We start from the raw sequence: 17622 nt of genomic DNA on the forward strand, positions 1-17622 counted from the left end.
TGTTTAGAATTAGGTCCCTCCCTTTACACAGCAGCTATAAATGTGTGAGTGCATCAGCTGAGAAGCTAAGAGAGAAAATGGCTTTTTTCGAGTCGCTGCTGCAGTTTTCCAGCACCGGTACATTACTGGGAGCTTTGCTGTTGCTTCTGGTTTTGTATTTGCTTTCTACTGGATCTAAATCTCAGAAAGAAGGGAAAGAGCCACCAGGACCCAAACCACTGCCGCTGCTGGGGAACCTGCTGACCCTTGACCTCACGAGAGCCTTTGACACATTTTTTGAGGTGAGAACTTGACTTAAAAACATTCAAATTCTAATAGTAGCCTAACATTTTGAGAGTTGTTTGTAAATGTCTGTGTATTCTCCAGCTGTCTAAAACCTACGGGAACATATTCCAAGTGTCTCTGGGTTCCAAAAAAACTGTGGTCTTAGTTGGATACAAGACTGTCAAAGAAGCTCTTGTGAACCATGCAGAAGAGTTTGGTGATAGAGATATTGGACCTGGTTTCAGGATAATGAATGATGAGCATGGTAAGATTCTTCTTGTTTTTTTTTTGTCTGCAACAAATGAATGTTTAAACTGTAAATGCAAGACATTTGACAAAACATCAGAAAAGGTGCTGCACAAGCATTCAGATCTTCATGGGCTCTCAGGGCCAATGAAATATACTCTTATGTGTATCACCATTAAAAAAAAAAGGATTTTAATTAAAGTTGCCAAAATATGAGCTAAGGATGTATACAACATTTGGTGGGAAGCAGCCACTTTAATGATGAAAACCCTGAAGTGCATTTAATTATGGGACTGTTGGCTTGAAATTGTGCGTGCTCTGTCTTAAGTGAGTAAGTTACCTGCAATATTTGGTGACAGAATGTGTAACATATATTCATGACTTATCACTTATTAACTTGCCATAAAATGCCTGCTGAAACACGTCCCAAAGGTATACGGTTAATGCATGTTTAACTCACTTCTTAACTTTCTGCTGGTGTTGCTGCAGACTAATGGGCTGATACTTTTGTGTTGATCAGGGATCCTGTTTTCCAATGGAGAAAACTGGAAAGAGATGCGACGCTTCGCTCTCAGCAACCTGAGGGACTTTGGGATGGGCAAAAGAGGAAGTGAAGAGAAAATCATAGAGGAAATTCAGTATCTGAAAGGAGAGTTTGATAAGTTTGAAGGTACAAGCTGAGAAACACACATGCAATCATGCTCTTAGTTTCTAAGATCCATTGAGAGACGGTTTGTTGTTTCCTCTTCACAGGGAAACCCTTCGACACGACACAGCCTGTGAACTACGCCGTGTCAAACATCATCTCATCTATCGTGTACGGCAGCAGATTTGAATACACAGACCCTCAGTTCACTGAAATGGTTGACAGAGCAAACGAAAACGTTCGGGTTGGTGGATCAGTTTCTATGATGGTAATTATGATTTATATGTTAACTAGAGTTAATAAAATGACAATTATAAAATTTATTATTAACACACATGGGACCTGTTTTGCAGTTCTGTATAAAGCACTCAAATTAAACTTAAACAGATCACACATTTACAGCAGATTTATTTCACAATTTTTTTAAAGTTAAAATCTAAATATGCTATTAATTTACAATCATCAAATCTAAAATTTAGCATTAGCAACTTTTCGCGTGCACGCACACAAGGTCCTATGATATCCTGGTTCTTGGCTCATTGGCTCATGAACAGTTCAGTCAATTGTTAAAGCTCCAGTATGCGATTTTTGTAATTGACCACAAGAGGGCGCATTTCCAAGAATAACAAAGGCGAAGCTTGATGACGCTATGAAGCAGGTGAAGATGGGAGATGTCGTTTTTAATGCGTTTTCACCATAGCAATGTATCTAAATTGGATAAACGAATCATGATCACGGATGAGGTAATTTATTCGTTTTTGTATTACCTGTATGTCTGATCGTATTATTTTATGTCATCATAATTAATGAACTGCAAGGAACGTGAAATGTTATACTATATGTAACCCCTCTCTCCCGGGTCTTCTCTGACGCTCCTCGCACTCGCTCCGAGTGGGGCTCGAACCCGGGTCATCGTCATGGGAGGCGGACGCACTAACAAGGAGGCTAAATGGCTACAGCCACTAGCGTCTGGGAGTGAGGTTTACCTGCACACACTACTCGCTGGCCTCCGTTACATATATTATCCCGTTACAACTTACAGCTATTTGTTAAATGATTTGTTGGGTTAATGTTGTGCAGTGTTACGTGTTTATGGTTAATGCCGTGTTGTTTAACGTGCTCAAACCAATCATTCTAAAAGTAAATTTGAATGAACATTTGCAAGTAATGACTAAATATATTTTTAACAACACATATCCGATTGTATTTAATTGTACTGCCATAATCTCGGTCACCACACGTGCTAAAAATCCTTACCTTAGTACAAAGAGCAATATAACTTTGTTTATAAGTGCTATTATTGAAACTGAAACAGTCCATTTGCCAAATTATGTTATTTTCTCACAGGTAACGTTATTGATAAAAAAAAAATGCTACAGTGACAGAATGTACAGGCATGTGGTGTAATTCATATCTTACTTGTACAATAACAAAACGTTTTACTGGCACTTCAATACTCGCCAAAGAGTAATCGTGAATTTCTCTGAAATAAAAAATCTTTGGAGACTTTTGAGATATTGTAAGTACACAACTGGAGGAAATATATCACACTGTGCAAGTTATTTTTGGAATTTTTTTTACAAAATTCCTCCATATTGGAGCTTTAACTGGATCACTCTGACTGGAATACTGAATCAAAACTTGAGAACAGCTGCAATCAAAACAATCCAATTGTCCAATAAATCATTCAGTGTGAATTGTTAAGTTAACTGAAATCAATCATGAAATCATCGTTCATGAATCAGACATTTCCCATCTAGGAGCGGATGTTGATATCTTTTGATAAAGTATAGATAATTCAAAATTTTACACAAATACATTAGCAAAATTTAAATACTATCTGCCACTGCTGTTTTGTAGAATGGCAAAAAACCTACCACAGATACTTGTGAAAGTGCATCTTAGATGAAAGTCACTCTTTCTAATCTATTTCTTGTCTCTCATTGTCCATTTCTAGCTGTACAACATATTTCCATGGTTGGGTCCATTCCTGAAAAACAAAAAGATTATTATACACAATATTCTGCAAAACAGACAACAGATGATGAATTTGATCAATGGGCTTCTGGATACTCTGAATCCACAAGATCGCAGAGGATTTGTCGACTCTTTTCTCATCCGTAAACAGAGCGAAGAGGTACTCCCTTTTTTATTCTTATTTTTTAAATAAGTCTACTTTCATTTCGGGTTTAGAAGTATATTCATTTGAATAAGTTTTTTTGCTCAGTGAATAAATAATCTAATATATTTAAATGGATTGCATTTGACAGAAATCTGGCAAGAAAGACTCGTACTTTCACCAGGACAATCTTATGATGAGTGTGACAAATCTCTTTGTTGCTGGTACTGACACCACAGGAACGACTCTGCGCTGGGGTTTAATGCTCATGGCCAAATATCCTCATATACAGGGTAAAAACACAGTAATGTCAAGAGTTTTCAAATTTTTTTTATTAAATGATGTCCAAAGGATGTTTTGTATTTGTGTGCAGATCGAGTTCAGGAGGAGATTGACAGAGTGATCGGTGGACGTCAGCCAGTGGTGGAAGACAGAAAGAAATTACCATACACAGATGCTGTGATCCATGAAACTCAAAGACTGGCAAACATAGTACCCTTGAGTCTACCACATGTCACCACCTGTGATGTTACCTTCAATGGATACTTCATCAAGAAGGTCCGTGTTACAGCTGGCTCATATACCGCAACATAAACGAGGCAAACAACCTATTTGTTAAACAATAAGCCAATTTATTGTTACAAAACAAGAAAACAATCAAACAATCTAAAGAAACTGATGTCTAGGGGGGTGGGGGGAAAATGCGTGTGGTAACTAAAGATGCAAATATTACTACCAATCAATAAAAAGGAAAAAAAACTTACAGACAAAAAGATGTATAAGAGAGAGAGAAAAAAAGTGAGAGCCTTTTACTTTAAGGCGCACCAACATTTTATACTTAACCAAGTAGGTGACCGTAGCTTTCCCAATTTCGCACTTTGCCAGATTTAAAGTTAAAGAGGCCTCTGTCAAATGACAAAATAACTCTTTATAGGACTAGGTGATCTGCCCAATATGATCTAAACAAGACCACATCATCCAATAAGCCTCACAACCAAACAAACCAGACAATACCTTGTTAATAAGGCGCTGGAAGGTTACTGGAGCATTTCAAACTCCAAATGGCATGACACTGCATTGGAGGAAAAGGTCAAATTTGCTCACAAACTTAGCAGACCCCACCTGGTCCACACAATCTTCTATGTTGGGTAATGGAAAACAGTCGTGCTTAGTGATGGAATTTAGCTTACGATAGTCTGTACAGAATCTGTAGGATCCATCTCGCTTATTTACAAGAAGACAAGGTAAACTCCAAGCACTAAAACTGGGCTCAGCCAAGTTTTTAGCCAACAAATAAACAACCTCCCTTTTCAACAGTTCACGCATCCTAGGATTTACCCTATAATCATGCTGCTTAATTGGTGAAGCAGTACCCACATCAATATCATGTTCAATTACTCTAGTGCAACTAGGCACATTGGAGAACAAGTTAGGAAAAGAATGCACTAACTTAAGAATGTCACTTTTCTCAGACAGAGTGAGATGGGGTAAATGACGGTCCAATTTTTCATACATCTCAGAATTATTCAATCGTTAATAACACCATGAGAAGACTGATTAATGCCGTTATCCCCGAAGTAATCCAAGGAGAACCTCTTTGAAGAGGAAGTCCCCTTCTCACTCCAATGTGAAGAATCATCTGACACTGTGGTTACCAACCCAACAGAAGATGTAAGAGGAAAATACGACTTTAACAGATTTATATGACAAACCTGTACTCCCTTGCATTGTTCTGGGGTTTTCAACAGATAATCCAGGGAGGCATTTAAGGAATGAATAAGGACCTGCAAGCTGGGCTTGAAAAAGGGTTATTTACAAGGGGCAACAAAGCTAATACTTGTTCTCTAACCCCAAATTCCAGAGATACTGCTTTTTTATCAAACAACCTCTCCATCTTACTCTGTGACTTCCCCAGTTTTCTCTGGGCAATTGCTCGAGGCTCATACAATTGATACTGAACACCACTAACATAATCCAGAAAATTTTTGGACGGTTCAGTGGGGATTCAGTTATCAGCAAGAACTGCAGTGGGACCACAAACTTCATGTCCAAATACCAATTCATTTGGACTATATCCAATACCCTCCTGCGTTGAAAATTCTCCCTGGAGACATTAAAAATAGAGAGCAAATGATCATCCGATACACCTTTCGGCTGAGAGACAAACTCCCCAGAAAAATAACCAGATGAGTCCGAAGTAATGTTGTCTGTTAAGGTCATACCAAATGGTTCACCTTCAACTGTCCCACCACCAGCTTCCTCTGAAAGACCACTCTTGCCTACATAATTTTCAAAATGAACAGGTAAAGTTTCCTCCATGATTACCTCACTGTCAGGGTCTAAAGAAACTTCACCTTCGCACACTCGGCGTGAAGATCGTACTCCAACAATGACATCACCGGTTACAAGATCAGAGCAAAGATGTACCTTATTTAAAGGAACTTTTAAGAAATTCTTTTTTATCCCCCTAATCAATACATCCTTCCCTGTTGCAGTCTGACCTGAGTGGAAGAACTCCCTCTAACAAGAAGGATTGTGCGGCTCCCGTGTCTCTCAGGATTTGCACAGATTTGTCCTGGGAGAGACACAATGCCAATAGTGATAAATGGAGCATACTCTATATAATCCTCTATCAGGAAAAGAAACTCTGTGAGTCAGAACAAATTCATCTGCCAACACAGCTACATTAGCTAAGGTCAGGACCTTCTGCTCATTCAAGGAAATAGATACAGACCCTTGGAACACAGTTTTTAAATTCTTCTACAAGAATCAACTCCCTCAACTGATTCAATTTTTCTACCTTCTAATACTATCTCTTTTTCCCGAGTGAATTCAACGCAAGTTTATTTTTCAAGTTTTTTGTTACCCCAAAATCGATGACGATATACCTCGGGCACTAACTCATGCGCTCTCAAAATGGCGATTTTTACCTTTTTAAAATTTTCAATTATTTTTGGAAAGAGAAGCAAGCACTTCCTGAGCCGTCCCTGTTAGAACTCACTGTAGAAGTAAAGTCTAGTCGTCTTCTGGCCATTTCAGAGAAGCAACTCTTTCAAATTGAGCTAAATCCTGTTTTTCCCAGTCCTTATCTTTTAAGGTTTCCCTCAAAAGATCATCTCTCGGTTTCAAACTGTGTTTGAGTTAAATCTCTCTGTACACCTGGGGACAATACAGTACTTTACCAAAACTAGTCTCATCTCTCATAACAAGAATTCCTTTGACTATTAACTGGCTTTTCACAGCTCTTAACAAGTCTTCCTTTCACTTCTTATGATTACTTGACAAAACAATAGCATGACTTTCTGCAAGTTCTAAAAGTTGTTCTTTGGTGCACCTAAAGTTCAACACTGAATTCCTCAGTCAAAGTCATTTTGAACTAGAATAAAAGATGAAGTGAAGGTTAGTTAATAAATTGACCCCAATAAATCCTAATAACCTTCTCTTAAAAAATAAAGTGCCAGAAAATATCCTAGACTTAAATGATTATTCAATATTGACATAACATTTCCTAGAGCCTAGCTCAATAAGTCCTCTAACACCAAGGTGTTTTATACTAACACTTTCAGTGGTTTAATTACTGATTGATTGAACATGTGGCCCAACTAACGTCTGCACTAATTAGCAGAGTCAACAGGGAAAAACAGAAAGATGTAACAGTCCATCAGAAGAATTTATATGTATAATGCCTAGTGATGATACCATGTGCATCCTGAAGATTAAGGTTTTGGTCTTTTCTCCAATTTTTAGGGCACCACTGTAATTCCTCTGCTGACATCAGTTTTGAAGGATCCAAGCGAATGGAAGAAACCAAACAACTTTTACCCAGAACACTTCCTTGATGAGAAGGGCCAGTTCGTCAAAAGAGATGCTTTCATGCCCTTTTCTGCAGGTAAAGTACATCTTCAGCTCAAGGTTGTAAATATGTCTTTAATATTCAGGGGACCAAAGCAATTTTAGATAAAAATGGTCTTTTCAGTTTCAGAGATTTAAAGGTTAAAGAATTTAAAGGGAATTAAGAGTAATAATAAAGACAAAGAAAGAAAAACTGTAAAAGAACTAGAAATTATTAAGAATAATGCATTTGCACTATTTGTAAGTAGTATTTTTATTTTAACATATGCACACATTCACTCCTAAGGCCAGAATATAACTTTTCGAATATACAGTAACTTGGAAAACATGTTGTGACTTTTTAATAACTATACTTTTGTGTCAGTATTTTTAAATGTTGATCTCTTAATTTTAAATTTTGCACATCATAGTTTTGATCTTCATGTCATAACTAAGATTAACAGACATGATTGTTTTTTAAGTAACAGCTTTATCATAGTTCTTCTTTTGACATTAATACACCAAAAATTGTATTGAGAATAAAGTTAACCTACTTTCGGCGATTTGAATTTGATCAGTGACAGGACTTACTTTCAGACTTCAAATTGGGGCAAAAACCTGCACAAAAGTCGTGCAGCATAGCATATGCCTGATCAAAGGCTTAATTGTAGCTAAAAATATCCAGAATGGCTCCCTTAATGTTTGTTGTTTGATCACATACAATTATGAATTACACGAATCAGCGCTGTATAGAACAAAAATAGTAGTTTGCCTGACATATACTGTCGGTCGGCTAACATATTGTGAAAACAGTTACATTTTTATTGGTACTTATGTTTCTCTTCAATCGTACCTAAAGCGGTGCAATAGAGTTTGCGCTAGTCCTTAGTAAAGCCCGCCATTTTTATATGGATTGGCTACCACAATCATTTTGACATTGACGGGCGTTGTTAGAACCTGTCTCTTTCTCTCTTTCTCTCAGGACGCAGGGTTTGTCTTGGAGAGAGTTTGGCAAGGATGGAGCTCTTCCTGTTCTTCACCTCCCTTCTTCAGAGCTACCGCTTCACAACTCCACCTGGAGTATCTGGAGATGAGCTGGATCTCAAAGGAGTTGTAGGAGTCACATTAAATCCATCCCCACACAAGCTGTGTGCGATCAGACGCTCCTGAATGAAGAAAATATGAACAGAAATCGCAGAAACAAAACTCTCCTTGTTGTAATATGATTTTGACACTTGTTTTACAGTACCTCGCTTACAAAAATTAACCATGGTTTTATTATAGTAAAAGTGTAGTAGCATTGTTTTTTGTGTGTGTGTATTGATTACCATGTGTATAACCACAGTTTTACTACAAATACCATGGTTAAACTATGGTTAATGCAGCAAAACCATTTATAATTTGTAGTTAGTTGTAGTAAGGGCTATTCTTGTGAATATGTAAATAATAATGAACAATTTGTGTAAAACCACAATTGTAAAAAATTATAGAAAATAGCTTTAATGGAATTAAACATTCTGAGTCTAAATTAATCAATGAAGAATGTTTTTACTGATTGTTCAGATTCAAATAGAAAAGTGAGCGCTCTTTCACGGAGCATGCACAGAAAGCAGACGGCATCATAATTTTTTTTTAAAGGTTTTTTTATTTATTATTTTGTGCAAATATGATTCCTTACATTTAACATCAATACCCCAAATGTGTCAAGATAAATGTTTAAATCTTCCTTTAGCCATTCAAACATGATTTATGAGAAAAGACCAGTAAACAAAGTGGCAGTTTTTTGACGAAAATGTTTCTTTTTTCTTTCTTAAATTATAGCTTTAGAAAAGACTGTATGCAGTAAGCATGATACAAATCGTTTGCAAAGCAGCTTTACAGAAGATTAAGTTTCTAAAATATATTTAGTAGTAGTTTATCAGTGGTGACTGTCAAACTGATGTACATATGGCAAAACATACAGTAAAATTCAGTTAATGATGTAATTGTTGCAATCAAACTTGTAGCAAAATTATCTGGCATTATCTGAGGTTATCTTTGTGATTTGCATCATCTCGTCTCAGGTCTTCAGTCATCTCAGGTGTTTGTAAGGGCTGGATCCAGACTAAAGCTTGTGTAATTCCTAGTAACCACAGGATGGCAATGCTGTGGCAGAAAAAGAGAAACAAATAGAGACATAATTAGCGTAGCTGCTGTTCCAACCAAATTATTATGTTCAACCCAAGCTAAGGAATAATAATGTACATTTGATCATATATAACTGCAGTACATGATAAGATGAGATGCATTAATTGAATGCTTTTCCTTTAATCTATATTTAAACAGAGAGAGTGTGTCTGAACCCCTGAAGGCTATCAGGAAGGCTATTCCAGAGTTTGGGAGCCAAATGTGAAAAAGCTCTACCTCCTTTGGTGGACTTTGCTATCCTATGTACTGCCATAGTCTAGAGTTTTGCAAACTTGAGCGTGATGTATTGTGGTAGAAGGCTAGTTAGGTACTGCAACAAAGTTTAGGGAAGAAAGAGGTGGGAACTGGTGAACATTTAAACACAAATCTTTAATAAATAAATGAATGAACACGAAATGAAAGTAAAAGCAGCAGCCCCTCAAAGACAACTGCAACATAAAACATAATATAACAACAACATAAATCCAGGCCTGGTCCTCTCTCGTCATCCTCCGTTTATCCTTTGACTTGAACCCTATCCTTTGACTTGAACCCTAAAGTTGAGAGTCTCAGGCTGGTAATACCATGACTTAGGTGCCCTTGAGCAAGGCACAAACCCCCAACTGCTCCTCGGGTTCTGCAGCATAAATGATGCCCACTGCTCCGGGGAGTAAACTAACTAATTCCGTATTTTCTTATAAAATTTTATAAAGGGGTAACATGTATATTGATAATAGCAGAGGACCTAGGACAGATCCTTGTGGCACTCCATACTTTACTGGTGATAATTGTGATGACTCCCTGTTTGAGTAAACAAAGTGGTATAGATCGGACAGGTAAGATCTAAACTATCTTAAAGCCTGCCCTTGAATACCTGTATAGTTTTCTAATCGATCTATGAGTCTGTCATGATCTATAGTGTCAAACGCAGGACTAAGATCAAGTAAATACACTGTCTTTTTGGTGGTGGTGAGGAATGGAACCTTATTGTAACATGTCTATTTTGACTCTTATTAAGTGACATACATTTATACAAAATACTGTAAAGTTTGATTGCACCCACAAGCCTTACACCAGCTTCAAAAGATTTTGGGAGTGTTTCCTTCTTAGACATTTAGTTATCCTAATTGTGGATTTTGTGAACGTTATTTTTGCTTTTAACACCATCAGAGACACTGATAACAGATCTGTGACCCACTGAGAGCTGGCCAGTTAATTTATATGTCAGATGGTTTTACAACCTAAAATCTCTGACAAAATATTGCCTAATCAGGTCTATGAAAGCAGGTCTGAAGTCACTCTAGGTTGAAGTGTGACAGAGGTGAGAGATGTACTCATGAACTTTGTGTCTCATGGGCAAGGTGAATAGATATTTCACATATAATGAATGGACTCATTATACATTGTTTACTGACGTTACGTTATACTAAGTTAAACATACGATTTTAATGTAAATATACAAATATATGTTTCATTAAACATACAGTGTCATATTATGTAATTTTATTTGTGACTTATTTTCCTACTCTTTGGCTTTTAATGGGTCTGGAGAATCGCATGCACACAGTAGCCTACTGTATATGGATCACTGTGATACTTTTATGGGGCATCTTACTCTTCTCTCATGTGCAAAAAAATAATTAGACTGATTAACTGTAATAATATTGCTCTTAAAATTGTGTTAAATTTGTTGCTTTATTGCTTAATGTTCCTGTCTCAAATTAATAGGCTGAAGAAGATTAATGATTCACCAAAGGGAGTCACATACATGCTGATGTAATCATGCCAACCCTTACCTCTGATCAACTTTTTTATTTGTTTAGGACCACATAAAGTCCCTCCCTTACACAGCAGCTATAAATGTGTGAGTGCATCAGCTGAGAAGCTAAGAGAGAAAATGGCTTTTTTCGAGTCGCTGCTGCAGTTTTCCAGCACTGGTACATTACTGGGAGCTTTGCTGTTGCTTCTGGTTTTGTACTTGCTTTCTACTGGATCTAAATCTCAGAAAGAAGGGAAAGAGCCACCAGGACCCAAACCACTGCCGCTGCTGGGGAACCTGCTGACCCTTGACCTCAAGAGACCCTTTGACACATTTTTTGAGGTGAGAACTTGACTTAAAAAACATTCAAATTATAGTATTATAGTAGACTAACATTTTGAGATTTGTTTGTAAATGTCTTTCTTTGTGTTCTCCAGCTGTCTAAAACCTACGGGAACATCTTTCAAGTGTCTCTGGGTCCCAAAAAAACTGTGGTCTTAGTTGGATACAAAACCGTCAAAGAAGCTCTAGTGAACCAGGCTGAAGAGTTCGGCGAGAGAGATATTGGACATAGTTTCAGGATAATGAATGATGAGCATGGTAGGATTCTTCTTTTTTTCTGCCTGAAATGAATGTGCAAACTGTAAATGCAAGACATTTCACAAAACAAATATGTTGCACAAGCTTCCAGTATTCATGGCCTTTTCAGGCCAATGAAATATACTCTAATGTGTATAACTACTGAAAAAAAAAATAGATTTTCATTTGTCTCTCATTTAATTATAAGGACGTTATTATTTGAGCTCATTATAAGAATTATAAGGATATTTGATTAGTGGACTTTTTGCTTAAATATGCATGATGTCTTTAATCAGTGAGTTATTGGTTCCCAGCAATAACTGGTGTAATTATTTTTTACACATTTAAAGTAGCATGTCAATTGATTTGCGAGTAGATTATTCAGTTATTAACCTGCCATATAATGCTTGTAAAAAATCATTACAATGTGAATGTCCCAAAGGTCCAAATCTACTCATTGCATAATCATTCTCTGCTAGATTTGCTGCAGACTCATTGTCAGATGTTTTTGTGTTGATCAGGGATCGTGTTTTCCAATGGAGAGAACTGGAAAGAGATGCGACGCTTCGCTCTCAGCAACCTGAGGGACTTTGGGATGGGCAAAAGAGGAAGTGAAGAGAAAATCATAGAGGAAATTCAGTATCTGAAAGGAGAGTTTGATAAGTTTGAAGGTACAAGCTGAGAAACACACATGCAATCATGCTCTTAGTTTCTGAGATCCATTGAGAGACGGTTTGTTGTTTCCTCTTCACAGGGAAACCCTTCGACACGACACAGCCTGTGAACTACGCCGTGTCAAACATCATCTCATCTATCGTGTACGGCAGCAGATTTGAATACACAGACCCTCAGTTCACTGAAATGGTCGACAGAGCAAACGAAAACGTTCGGGTTGGTGGATCAGTTTCTATGATGGTGAGTATAATAATTATGTTAACCAATTTTGTTCACAGATACTACAAAACCTATTTTTTATGTTCAAAACACCCATTTTGAAAGTGCATTTCTGGACGACATCAGTCTGTCTTGTGTCCATTTCTAGCTTTACAACATATTTCCATGGTTGGGTCCGTTCCTGAAAAACAAAAGGATTGTTGTAAACAATATTATCAAAAGTAGACAACAGATGACAAGGTTGATCAGTGCGCTTCAGGAGACTCTGAATCCACAGGAACGCAGAGGATTCGTCGACTCCTTTCTCATCCAGAAAGAGAAAGAAGAGGTATGTAATATTTCAATTCAATTAAAGTTTTTCAATTCAATTCAATTCAAGTTTATTTGTATAGCGCTTTTTACAATACAAATCGTTACAAAGCAACTTTACAGAAAATTATGTTTCTACAATATTTAGTAATAGCTTATAAGTGGTGACTGACAGTTTGTGCACGTATGACAGGATTTGTAGAAAAATTTATACAAGTCGTAGTCAGTCAGATGATGAACATTATTAATATTATATAATTATTATATGATTCAGTCACACTTGTAGCAATTTTTGTTAGTTCTGTTGTTGATTCAAGGTTAACATCATCTGGGGTCCTCTGAGGGTTCAGCATCATCTCTTCTCAGGTGTTCTGGATCCAGACTGGAGCTTGTGTAAATCCTAGTTACCACGGGATGAAGATCCAAGCAGAAACAGAGAAACAAATAGAGACATCATTAATTTTAGCTGCTGTTCCAACAAAGTAAAATTAATTAGTTTAACCCAAGCTAAAGAATAAGAATGCAAATTTGATCAGATACAACTATACTCACAATTTAAAATAAATTATTCAAATGCTAGGCGAAAGAGATGCATTTTTAATCTTGATTTAAACAGAGAGAGTGTGTCTGAACCCCAAACATTATCAGGAAGGCTATTCCAGAGTTTGGGAGCCAAATGTGATAAAGCTCTACCTCCTTTAGTGGACTTTGCTATCCTAGGAACTACCAAAAGTCCAGCGTTTTGTGACCTTAGGGTGCGTGATGGATTGTAGCGTGGTAGAAGGCTAGTTAGGTGCGCAGGAGCTAAACCATTTAGGGCCTTATACGTAAGTAATGATAATTTGTAACTGATCCGGAACTTAATAGCTAGCCAGTGCAGCGACTGTAAAATTGGGGTAATATGATCATATTTTCTTGACCTCGTAAGGACTCTAGCTGCTGCATTTTGGACTACCTGTAGCTTGTTTATTGACGTAGCAGGACAACCACCTATAAGTGCATTACAATAGTCCAGTCTAGAGGTCATGAATGCATGAACAAGCTTTTCTGCATCAGAAACAGACAACATGTTTCGTAGCTTGGCAATGTTTCTAAGATGGAAGAATGCAGTTTTTGTAACATGGGAAATATAATTTTCAAAAGACAAGTTGCTGTCTAATATAACACCCAGATTCCTGACTGTAGAGGAAGTAACAGTACATCCGTCTAGTTGCAGATTGTAATCTACAAGATTCTGTGTAGTGTTTTTTGGTCCAATAATTAATATCTCTGTCTTATCCGAATTTAATTGTAGAAAATTATTGGTCATCCAATCTTTTACATTTTTAACACACTCTGTTAGCTTAGATAATTGGGAAGTTTCATCTGGTCTCGTTGAGATATATAGCTGAGTATCATCAGCATAACAGTGGAAGCTAATTCCGTATTTTCTAATAATATTACCAAGGGGCAACATATATATTGAAAATAGAAGGGGACCTAGGACGGATCCTTGTGGCACTCCATATTTTACTGATGATAAATGATATGACACCCCATTTAAATAAACAAAATGGTAGCGATCGGACAGGTAGGATCTAAACCATCTTAGAGCCTGCCCTTGAATACCTGTATAGTTTTGTAATCGATCTATGAGTATGTCATGATCTATGGTGTCGAACGCTGCACTAAGATCAAGTAAAACTAGAAATGAGATGCAGCCTTGATCATATTCAATGATCCCCTTTACTCTAATAGTCAAAATTTTCAGGGGGCTGATGAAAATTAGCAGTTTGCACAATATCTGAATAGATTTTTTTGAGTTTATTCAAGATATTTTAAATTTAGTTACTAAAGGGAATAAATTGTGTGTATTTCATTTGACAGAAATCCAGGAAAAAGGACACATATTTTCATGATGAGAACCTTATGATGTCTGTGATAAATCTCTTTGTTGCTGGTACTGACACCACAGGAACAACTCTGCGCTGGGGTCTGATGCTCATGGCCAAATATCCTCATATTCAGGGTAAAAACACAGTAATGTCAAGAGTTTTCCCTCAGTGCTGAATTTATTTTTCCACAATTTATTTATTTTAGTCCAAAGGAACAAATATGTTTTGTATTTGTGTGCAGATCGAGTTCAGGAGGAGATTGACAGAGTGATCGGTGGACGTCAGCCAGTGGTGGAAGACAGAAAGAAATTACCATACACAGATGCTGTGATCCATGAAACTCAAAGACTGGCAAACATAGTACCCTTGAGTCTACCACATGTCACCAGCTGTGATGTTACCTTCAATGGATACTTCATCAAGAAGGTCCGTCAGAAGAATTAATATGTATAAGACCTATTGAAGATATCATGTGCATCCTGAACATTAAGGTTTTGGTCTTTTCTCCATTTTTTAGGGCACCACTGTAATTCCTCTGCTGATGTCAGTTCTGAAGGATCCAAGCGAATGGGAAAAACCAAACAGTTTTTACCCAGAACACTTCCTTGATGAGAAGGGCCAGTTTGTCAAAAGAGATGCTTTCATGCCCTTTTCTGCAGGTAAAGTGAAACTTTAGTATAAGATAAAAAATGCTAAAGTAAAGAAGTATCTGTTCCCATCATACATTACCAATGAGCTGTCCAAATACATAACTAACTAACTTTCATTAACTAGGGTTGACTTCTACAGACTGCAAATCTGTCCAAAAGTGTATTTCAGCTCTGGAAAATTTTGCACGTCAAATCCATTAATTTCACACAAATTTGTGAACTTTAGCCACGCTGACCAACAGAAAGCTGCTCGGTTTTAAAGTTATTTCTGTTTAAACAATTCTTTACACATCGCTATATTAGTGAAAATGGTTGTGTCCCAAATGATGCACTGTACACTATGTACTTGTATAATTTACTGTTATTACGCAGTAGTGTTTCAAATATATTCAGTTATTTTGCCATTCATAATTGGAATCTAATAGCCCCTTTCCCACCGTTTCATTATTAAAGCTGTGACAGTTGAGTGTATGAAGTGTCCAACATTTTTCATTTATGTACGTACACCATCCAGGTATTTAAAGTGTATTTTCAATGTGAACACAATAATTGCACTATTTATACTACAAAACGCAATAGAATAAGTACACAGAAAGGGACGCACCAATAGGACCTTTTTTTGCCTATAAAATATTTCTAATGTAACCGCACCTTTAATCCTATGCAGCCTATGCTAAATACGTCCAAAACAACTCTGTTAATATTGCTTGCCACATACACTTATAAATTACACAAATCATTCGAAACATTATATTTAATTAAAAGATTAAAGTAAAATAAAAAATTCCAATTAAAATGATATACTTGGCCAAAAAAAGTCCCAAGTTCCCAGATAGCATACGTACGTCTGCAAGACGTCAAGCATTATTAGGGTAGTTTGCATCACTGGATCTTACTATCTTTCTACAGTTCTTGCATCTCAGCATGTCACACTGGAAAGCGCCAGCTCCCATTAGCTCTGTTCCAAAACCTAGACAGCATTTTAATCCAACAGACCATTCAACTGTCTGTCTCTCTCTCATATTCAGGACGCAGGGTTTGTCTTGGAGAGAGTTTGGCCAGGATGGAGCTCTTCCTGTTCTTCACCTCCCTTCTTCAGAGCTACCGCTTCACAACTCCACCTGGAGTATCTGGAGATGAGCTGGATCTCAAAGGAGTAGTAGGAATAACTTTGAATCCATCCCCACACAAGCTGTGTGCGATCAGACGCTCATGATTCAAGTAAATATCAGCAGTCCATAAAAGGTTATGGAAACCAAACATCTCATCTTGTTTCAATATGCGTTGGATGATACCTGCACTTTTTTTTTTCTACTCATTCTTTTGAGTAAATGTGTATATGTATACTAAGATAAGTGTGAAAGCAACAATTTCTGCAAACTCCTCAGATAAATAAAAGGTTGTTACAGGCCTAGGAACAAAACATTATAATTTACTGAATGTTTTTACTGATTGTTTGGGGAAATAAAAGGTTGTTATAATTTGGATGCAAAATTAAATCAATAGTGACCACTTGCTATGCAAAATCATGCACTTTCACAGAGCATGCGCAGACAGTGGTAATTTTGTTATGACTACTTTTGTCTTTTTATGCCATAATGATGACTTTTATACAGTCAGCATGCAGCTTTTTAGAATAAACAGAAAACGGGTTTACAAAAGAAAAACTATTTTATTTACATTATTTAAATATTTAGTTTACTGGACTTCTTTGTTAATAATTACAACATTTTTGCATTCTTTGACATCTGTCCATTAATTTATTCACAGTTAATGTGGTGTTAATTGTAGTTTACTGCTTTATCCTCACATTATACCATTAAAAAAAAAAAAAAAAACCTTCACAAATAGGTGCGAGATGCAATCATGAACTTTGTGCCAATAGTATTTGTGTTTTTCTGATTGAGTTATTGTAAAGATTATAGTATATAAAAGATAACTAGTGTTTTGACATATCAGTATTAAAGCATAGAAGAGTTTTCATTTCAGTTCATTACACACACACAAAAAGATCTCTTAGTCAAAGTCTAACACGTTTATAGCAGAACTCTTGAAAGAACTCTAGTTTTTGCATTCAGTTGTTCTACTTTTCCATTGTTTCTCTATGAAATCATGTGCTAGATAGAGGACTTGACAGCTGTGCTTGAGTCTCGCACAAGTGCGGCTGTGGTTTTAGAAAGCTGTCGCTGCATCTGAAAACAGAGGCAGCTGACTTGTTGCCTCGCTGCCTTATCAGGCAATGACTTCTCAAGCAACATTTGCGCACAAAGTCACATCACAAAAAA

General features: G+C 36.8%; 2 protein-coding genes across 2 annotated transcripts; both read left to right on the top strand.

Moving 5' to 3' along the window:
* The first annotated feature begins 47 nt into the window (after nucleotides 1–47).
* Nucleotides 48–8848, top strand: LOC113067742 (cytochrome P450 2K1-like). The gene is made up of 9 exons (XM_026240192.1): nucleotides 48–281; nucleotides 367–529; nucleotides 1031–1180; nucleotides 1264–1424; nucleotides 3114–3293; nucleotides 3427–3568; nucleotides 3649–3833; nucleotides 7023–7164; nucleotides 8089–8848. Exons 1-9 carry the CDS (start codon nucleotides 78–80, stop codon nucleotides 8274–8276), a joined length of 1515 nt encoding a protein of 504 aa, XP_026095977.1. The 5' UTR covers nucleotides 48–77; the 3' UTR covers nucleotides 8277–8848.
* A 2288-nt stretch (nucleotides 8849–11136) lies between these two features.
* Nucleotides 11137–16911, top strand: LOC113067744 (cytochrome P450 2K1-like). Its single transcript, XM_026240196.1, has 9 exons — nucleotides 11137–11373; nucleotides 11469–11631; nucleotides 12132–12281; nucleotides 12365–12525; nucleotides 12653–12832; nucleotides 14680–14821; nucleotides 14929–15113; nucleotides 15205–15346; nucleotides 16366–16911. The coding sequence occupies exons 1-9, from the start codon at nucleotides 11170–11172 to the stop codon at nucleotides 16551–16553; spliced, it is 1515 nt and encodes a 504-aa protein (XP_026095981.1). The 5' UTR covers nucleotides 11137–11169; the 3' UTR covers nucleotides 16554–16911.
* The last annotated feature ends 711 nt before the right edge of the window (nucleotides 16912–17622 follow it).

Source organism: Carassius auratus, linkage group LG28B (assembly GCF_003368295.1).
Source record: "Carassius auratus strain Wakin linkage group LG28B, ASM336829v1, whole genome shotgun sequence".
Lineage (NCBI taxonomy): Eukaryota > Metazoa > Chordata > Actinopteri > Cypriniformes > Cyprinidae > Carassius > Carassius auratus.

Excerpts from the sequence above, each read along its gene's own strand:
- LOC113067742 (XM_026240192.1), top strand. The coding sequence starts at position 78 with ATGGCTTTTTTCGAGTCGCTGCTGCAGTTTTCCAGCACCGGTACATTA. Across the intron at positions 530-1,030 it reads GATAATGAATGATGAGCATG|GGATCCTGTTTTCCAATGGA; the intron begins GTAAGATTCTTC and ends TGTGTTGATCAG. Across the intron at positions 1,181-1,263 it reads AGAGTTTGATAAGTTTGAAG|GGAAACCCTTCGACACGACA; the intron begins GTACAAGCTGAG and ends TCCTCTTCACAG.
- LOC113067744 (XM_026240196.1), top strand. The coding sequence starts at position 11,170 with ATGGCTTTTTTCGAGTCGCTGCTGCAGTTTTCCAGCACTGGTACATTA. Across the intron at positions 14,822-14,928 it reads CAAATATCCTCATATTCAGG|ATCGAGTTCAGGAGGAGATT; the intron begins GTAAAAACACAG and ends ATTTGTGTGCAG. Across the intron at positions 15,114-15,204 it reads ATGGATACTTCATCAAGAAG|GGCACCACTGTAATTCCTCT; the intron begins GTCCGTCAGAAG and ends TCCATTTTTTAG.